The following is an 8,174-nucleotide window of genomic DNA, read 5'->3' on the forward strand; positions in this document are numbered from 1 at the left end:
AGGCATTTATTGTACTAATGACCTATGTTTTGTTGTCTTGCTGCATGCATTCCTTTTGCTCTGTTGTTGGTGGTGGTTTCCTGTGCCTTTCATAGCACGGATCCAACCGAGTTGCTCTCGATCTCTCTCTCTTAACACACACAAGTCTTTCTCAGTTTTTGTTTTTTGTTTTTGTTTTTGAAACAAGTCTTTCTCAGTTTCCCCAGGCAAAAGAAAAAGTCTTTCTCGGTCTGTTTCTGGGCCAATCGCACATTCGCACCTGACCAGTGTGAATGAGCAAGACGAGCTGCAGCGTCGTTTCGCGACGCGTCTGACGACGTGGCCATCTTGCGCGTTTGCTTGTTTTATTTAATTTAATAAATAGTACGAGGGAGCTAGGAGGCATGCACGCAGCCTCTTGTACTCAAAACCCGGCCCGTACGTTCCTTCCTTCCCACTTGTGGTAACCACACCAACCATGACGAAGATCGCTTGGACATACGACATGCTGGAACCGATGTGGTACCTGTACGTGAGCGTGGTGAAGGCTCGCGACCTGCCCACCATGGACATCACCGGCGCGCTGGACCCGTACGTAGAGGTGAAGCTGGGCAACTTCAAGGGCGTGACGAGGCACCTGGTGAAGAACCCCAACCCGGTGTGGCGGCAGACGTTCGCCTTCTCCCGTGACCACCTCCAGTCCAACCAGCTAGAGGTGATGGTCAAGGCGCACAAGGACGTGCTGTGCGACGACTTGGTCGGCCGCGTCCTCTTTGACATTTCCGACGTCCCCAGCCGACTCCCGCGCGACAGCCCGCCTGTCGCGCCGCAGTGGTACCACCTCTCCGACGCCCACGGCAACAAGCTGCGACACGGCGAGATCATGCTCGCCATCTGGGACGGCACCGAGGCCGACGAGTCCTTCCCGGAGGCATGCCACTCCGACGCGCACTCGCTGCGCTCCCAGACCAACACGCGCCCCAGAGTGTACTACTCACCCAAGCTCATCTACCTCAAGGTCTCCGTCATTGAGGCACAGGACCTGCAGCCGAAGAAGAAGAAGGAGGGCCAGCCTCTCGCACCCACCTTCGCCAAGATACAGATGGGAAGCCAGCAGGTACGGCGGACGAGGCCGCAGGTGTCGTCCAACCCGAAATGGAACGAGGAGTTCATGTTGGTTGCCAGCGAGCCGTTCGAGGACCCGCTGGTGGTGACAGTAGTGGAGGAGCGCGGTCGCGACGACGACCCCGTGGGCCGCGTGATCATCCCCGTGGCGACCCCCTATGTGCCACGCAACGACCTGGCCAAGCCGGTGCCGTCCAAGTGGTTCTACCTGGCGCGCGAGATGACCCTAGACAAGGCAGCGGCGGATGTCACCACGGGCGTCAAGAACAAGGAATCTTCAAAGACGTTCGCCAGCAAGATCCACCTCAGAATGCGCCTTGAGACGGCGTACCACGTGTTGGACGAGTCGACGCACTACAGCAGCGACCTCCAGCCGGCAGCGAATAAGCTCCGGAAGAGCGCCATTGGCATCCTAGAGGTGGGCATCCTGAGCGCGCGCAACCTAGCAGCAGGCGTGAAGAACCCTTACTGCGTCGCCAAGTATGGCGCCAAGTGGGTGCGCACGCGCACGCTGCTCAACGACACGGCGGCGCCGCAGTGGAACGAGCAGTGCATCTGGGAGGTGTTCGACCTCAGTACCGTCATCACCGTCGCAGTCTTGGACAACCTGCACATCTCCTCCCACGGTGACGCCAAGGACCAGAGGATCGGCAAGGTGCGCGTCCGCGTCGCTACGTTGGAGCTGGACCGCACGTACAAACACTACCACCCGCTCGTGGTGCTCAGCCCGTCGGGGCTGAAGAAGACGGGAGAGCTCCAACTGGCTGTCCGGTTCACCTGCACGGCGTGGGCAGACATGTTGGCGCAGTACGGCCGTCCCCTCCTCCCGAAGATGCACTACACGAACCCCATCTCCGTTCTGCAGCTGGACTACCTCCGGTTCCAGGCGATGCAGATGGTGGCGACGCGGCTGAGCAGAGCGGAGCCGCCGCTGAGGAGGGAGGTGGTGGAGTACATGCTGGACGTGGACTCTCACATGTTCAGCCTGCGTCGGAGCAAGGCCAACTTCTACCGAATCACCTTGCTCTTCTCCGGCGTCGACGCAGTCGGGAATTGGTTGGACGGCATCTGCCAGTGGAAGAACCCCCTGACGACAATCCTCGTGCACCTTCTGGTCCTGATCCTCGTCTGCTACCCGGAACTGATCCTGTCGACCGTGTTGCTATACCTGTTCATGATCGGGGCATGGAACTACAGGCGGCGGGAGCGGAAGCCGCAGCACATGGACACGGTGCTGTCGAATGCGCACCCGGACGAGCTGGACGAGGAGTTTGACACCTTCCCGACATCCAAGCCGGGGGACATCGTGCGGATGAGGTATGACCGGCTGAGGAGCATCGCTGGCAGGGTGCAGACGGTGGTCGGCGATCTGGCTACGCAGGGGAACGCGCGCAGTCGCTGCTTAGCTGGCGTGACCCCAGGGCGACGGCGATATTCATCACGCTCTCCCTCTTTGCGGCCATTGTACTCTACGTGACGCCCTTCCAGGTGGTGGCCACCTTCGCTGGTTTCTACCTCCTCCGGCACCCGCGGTTAAGGAGCAAGCAGCCGGCCATGCCCTTCAACTTCTACAAACGCCTACCTGCCAAAGGCGACACGCTCATATGAACATACACGAGTCTTTTTTTTTTGTACCTATGCATGTGTGTGTATGCATGTCTTGTCAGAGACTCAAAAATAAGGTTTGGTATGGATAGAACCCTTCCATTTGCTCGGAAAAGGCCCCTCCCTTGACTGAACTTACCACGTCACCACCACATTTCACGCAGTACGTACGAAGTCCCGATCAGAGCATTTAGTCTTGATCGAGTTGTGGGAGGCAGGCGCCCAACCCAATCGGATGTTAGCTTAATCTTGATTAGAGTTTGTCAAAATATGCAAGTTACCATGTCCTAGTTAAGGTCGGTTTCCATGCTAAGAAAAATCAAGAGTCTTGGAGTACGTCCACTACCTGAAAAACATGCTTTGCCATGTTCGGCCACCTTTGCCGTGTGTCAAGTACTGCGGAACACTGCAAAGCCGTGTATGTCTGGGAGAAGGAACACGGCAAAGAAAAAGAGCACGGTTACGGCAAGAAATACACATGGCAAAGGTTTGGCACACAGCACAATTTTACGAATACACACGGCAAAGAGGCAAAAAAACACACGGCAAAACGACGAGACACATGGCCCTGTTGCCGCGTTTGACGGAGCTGTGATGGCTCCATTTTCTTTGCCGTGTACCAGGGAAATACACACGCCAAAGGCCTTACCCCCCCTAATTTTCCCTCCGCGACAATTCTTTCTCGGCGTTTTTTCCCTGCGGCCATGTATGGGACAAAGAATTCACAACCCACTTGTCCTGCACCGGTTCCCGCTGCCACAACTCCTCTCCCCGCCACCGACGACCCTGTACGGCCGTTTCCTGCTATAGCTCATTTGCCCTAAATGCCATAGAACCTCGTAGGAGGTAGCTCATTTTGTGAAGGGTTTTTCAGATTAACTATCGTATTTCAAGTTTGTATTTTTTCCTCGCAACTAGGTCACCTAAAACGACGCCTCGCGAAGGTTCTCCATTTTTCTGATTTTCTTTGAGGGAGTTGTGCTCAAATTGGGACCCGCCGGAATGACTTTTCGCAAGAACGGGCGTTGGGTGGCACACCGGAGAGAACCATACGAAACCGACATTGTATCTTTGATAAAACAACACGATGTGGACCTAAAAATGATTTTTACAAAAAAATATGAAACAAGCGAAAGTAGATGCTTAGTTCAAAATTGGCCCGCTTCCAGCGAAATCGGCAGGACACCTTATAAAATACCATGAATTCCCAGAAAGCTAGCGCACGTAGCAGGTATGTGAACCTTAGTGCGAAAGTGGTCTTCTAATTTTGTGCATAGGTTTTGTACCATTGCAGATTGCATTTCTTGTAGATGCTTCACAAAAATAGCCCGTTTTGGCGCTGGAAAAATAAATAAAAATGGGTTTTATGTGGCTAGAAAAAGATAACTCATAAATCCAACATTGCTTCCCATCCCAAGGCCCATGCGTGTGCGCAATATGGGCTCGTTCCGGCAAACTATGTCATGCCTAAGGTCACGACCTGGCTCGTTTGCCCTAAAATCCATAGAACCTCGTAGGAGGTAGCTCATTTTGTGAATGGTTTTCCGGAATAACTGTTGTATTCCAAGTTGGTAATTTTTATACGCAACTAGGTCACCTAAAATGACGCCTCACGAAGGTTCTCCATTTTTCTGTTTTTTTAGTGAATTGTGCTCAAATCGAGACCCGTCAGGATGACTTTTCGCAAGAATGGACGCTACGAGGCACACCGGAGGGAACCTCACGAAACCGACATTGTATCTGTGATAAAATAACACGTTGTGGACCTAAAAAACCTCTCCCCCCAATTTTTTCCTTCTTTTCCTCCCTGTCAATTTCTTCCCTGCAGCCTTTCTTCCCGCCATCTTTTCGTCCTCGCCCCACTATATATAGCCATTTATTTTTACAATCTCCTGTATAAAATTGATCACAGTGATCAGCAAAAACAAGTCAAACGAGCACAATAATAGATCAAGTTGATCCCACAAACATGTTGGACAAAAGGCATGAGGAAAGTCCACCTCAATGCTATACACACATTCGCACGTTGCCATGCCATCGTAATACCACAAATATATTTCAAGTACATGCTGAAGAAGAGTAAACTAAAGCACGGGCTAGGAAAATAGCAAAGCAAACAGTATAGTGCACAAATATCTCGTAGAGAATAATTATTTACTCAGAAAGAGCATACTACTCAACAAGTATTGCCTATGAACCTCTCTAAATTCTAACATCACGCTAGGATAAATTGAGATATGCACACATTCGTGCATGTATACTCTCTCTAGAACATAGTTCAGAGGTCTCAAAACAGAATGTGCTTTGCACATTCATTGACTCATCTTGTGCTAGGGGGACAGTAGTTCTAACTACCTCTACTGCTTGACGAAGTCCTTGAGCTTGTTCAGCCAGAAGAGGTACTCCCGGCTGTCCTTGTTGATCATGTACTCGTGCAGGAAGTTAGTAGTCAAGGGTGAGATTCCACGCAGCTCCAGGTACTTGTGGAATGCCCTCTGAAGGTTCTCGTCGAGGTCGCTGCACAAGACAGACCAAAGTGGGGTACAGCATCAGCAAAGCAATTCTTAATCAATCAGTAGGGTGTTCGGCTAATCAGGAAAGTGAAGACAGAGAAGTGTACAACCTCAGCACGTTTGGTTATAGCATGAGCAAGTAGTTGTTAGCTGAGAAATTAAAATGGTTAAGCCATGGTTTTGTGTTCTTACTTGAAATCGGGGCCCTCATATGCGATCAGCTCCTCATCATCGTTCGCTGCAGGCTGCTTCACGGACAGGGTGTCGATCATGATCTCGTCAGGGTAGGCGGTGCAGGTGAACTCGAGGCTCGGGCCGTCGCTCTTGGAGACGGTGACTGTGAGGGGGATGGTGGATTTCGGGGCCTTCTCGCCATCTTCCTGATCATCGTCTTTCTCTTTGTCATCCTCGTCCTGGTCATGTTCTGCCTCGTCTCCAGTGACTAGGCTGGGCATGGAGACCAACACCTCGATCTTCTCGCCCTGGTAAGTTCTTGTGAGAGTGATCTCGTTGAGCCCCTTCTTGTCGGTGATTTTGAAAGGGAAGTTCTCTGGGATCTCCTCAACCTGTTTAAAATGGAAAAAATGAGGTTCTGGATAATAACTCAACACTCCTAAAATGAACAGGAAAGTTGCTCATAGTAAAATCACAAATAAAATAATAGTGTTCGCTGCAAGACAAGCATGCCAGAAACTAATTATTTTCCAACCCTCATGTTTCCCCTCTCAGTGTGCACCAGTTAGACTAAATCATGCCAATTCATGGAATAGATACCAAGCAAAGACAGAGCAAGTTGCTTGAATTCCTTCCAACCCTCATGTTTCCCCTCTGATTGTGCACCATTTATTTAGACTAAATCATACCAATTCATGGAATAGATACCAAGCCAAGACAGAACAAGTTGCTTGAATTACTCAACCTTCGGGAAGGACTTGAATCCTTGCTTGAACATTACTGATTTCACACACCTTATGTCCTACAACATCTAAAGACACCAGCTTGGTTTCTCAAGCAGGATTTAAGGAATAAGTAAATCTTCAAATGACCAGGAAGTAACTAGACCACCGATTCATTTCCCCCATAAACTCGACTCAGTGTATGAGTTGACCGGTTCAGGAAAGCAACCAGTACCCCTTATCATAACAGAGAAAGACATAAAAGCATTCAGAGCATTTAATAATTCATAGTTTTAAACAGCAGAATATAGATGGTTTGGTATGGCTAGCATGTGAGGTGTACAGTGGCAAGATAAAAAATAAATGGTAAATAACATTCCACGCAAACATATCACTCAAACTCTACTGGCATAGAACATTTTGAATGGTGTGAAAATGTGGAACGGTTGAGGAAAGCAGCCAGTACACCTCATCATCCCGTACAAAGACATAAAACCATGCAGCGAATTTAACAGTACATCACTTTACACAGCAGGGGACAGAAGCATGCAAGATGTGAAGTCACAAGAAAAACGACATCTTAACTGCAAAAATTCAGTCCAGCCAAGCACATATACTGTAATACAACCTAAGCAGGGTCAAAATAATAACAGCATCTCGACCATGAACAGAGCCATACTACAGCAATAAGGCTACAGTAAGATGTCACGAGTCCCAAAAGTAGAGAGGTCTCATGGTAGCGAAGGCAGATGCAAATCCTTATGCAAGACAACTGAATTACAAAAACTAACCACTCACCACTACAGTAATTCATACGAACTCAGAATCATGCACACTGAAAGTGAAATCTAGCAAGACAGTGATAAGAATCGCAATCAACATAGTCAGCAGTGAACTAATACAAGCAGAACATATCCTAAAGTAGTGAGGTAAACCCCTGAAAAAGAAATCTACCGTGACCATATAGTAATTGCAGTCAACATGGACCGCGAGGAAGTGAAATAAAGAGAATAACAATAACCTAAAATAGCTAGGTAAGCCTGCAGATCATACGACAAAAGACAACTCTAGACTTGGAACTACACTACCAATTGCAGCAGGAAGATATGGGTATGACAGGACCAACGAAATTCCTAAATTACCTAAATAATATTCCCTTTTGAATAATGAATGAATCACAAAAAAGTAATTACCCATAAGAGGAACTGCAGTTAACATGGACAGCTAGGAACTGAAAAGGAAACGAACACAACCTAGACTAGCCAGAACAGTCTTCAGCTCGTACTACCAGAGACTGCTCCTAACTTCGAATTACACAACCAATTGCAGCAGCGTTGTAATATGGCAATGACCAGAGTAACGAGATTCCTAAATTAGGTACTACAAAAAGGCCTCGTTTTTAGATGGGGAATATCGCATACATGACCATTTCCAATCCTACCGCTGCGGGCTAGACCCAATCGACACCGCTGCGAATTAGCTCCCTCTGGAAGAATGTGACTGAAGCTACACAGCTGAAGCCCGGGGACAGATCGGAACAGCAACGAATGCGTATGATTCGGGTGCGTGGAGAATTCGGCGGAAGGCTACCCGGTCCTGGTCGTCGCAGTCCTCGGCGAACTTGATCTCGGACTTGATGACGCGGAGCAGCTCGTCGTCGGAGCTGGGCCGCGCCGCGGCGGCCGACGAGAAGGGCATCGGCCGCGCGGCGGCTGCGGCCAGGGGGCGGAGCATGGCAGCGGCGCCGCGCGACGCGGTGGACGCGCGGAGGAGGGGCAGGGAGGAGGTGGCGGCGCGGCGGGCGGCGGCGAGGAGGGCCATGGCGAGAGGCGGCGGCGGTGGAGAGGGGTTCAGGGTTTAGGTGGAAAATGGAAGATTTTTGCAAGCCCTGTTGGGATCTACGGGCCGATAAATTGGCCCGTGAATAGTGCTGGACCGCGGAGAAAACAAGCCAATACGGCAAAGTATTATATTTTTAATTGTAAATTATGTAATATAAATAAAACATGATGTACACAAACAATTTAGCATAATAATGCACTAACATAACAGAGTA

General features: G+C 49.8%; 1 protein-coding gene and 1 pseudogene across 1 annotated transcript; one reads left to right on the top strand and one right to left on the bottom strand.

Moving 5' to 3' along the window:
* The first annotated feature begins 457 nt into the window (after positions 1-457).
* Positions 458-2,712, top strand: LOC124664366 (annotated as a pseudogene).
* A 2,269-nt stretch (positions 2,713-4,981) lies between these two features.
* LOC124668409 (uncharacterized protein At2g39795, mitochondrial-like) lies at positions 4,982-7,939 on the bottom strand. Its single transcript, XM_047205555.1, has 3 exons — positions 7,709-7,939; positions 5,415-5,788; positions 4,982-5,226 (listed from the first exon to the last, which is right to left on the bottom strand). The coding sequence occupies exons 1-3, from the start codon at positions 7,937-7,939 to the stop codon at positions 5,067-5,069; spliced, it is 765 nt and encodes a 254-aa protein (XP_047061511.1). The 3' UTR covers positions 4,982-5,066.
* Between the last annotated feature and the right edge of the window lie 235 nt (positions 7,940-8,174).

The sequence above is a fragment of the Lolium rigidum genome, chromosome 6, assembly GCF_022539505.1.
Source record: "Lolium rigidum isolate FL_2022 chromosome 6, APGP_CSIRO_Lrig_0.1, whole genome shotgun sequence".
NCBI classification, from domain to species: Eukaryota; Viridiplantae; Streptophyta; class Magnoliopsida; order Poales; family Poaceae; genus Lolium; species Lolium rigidum.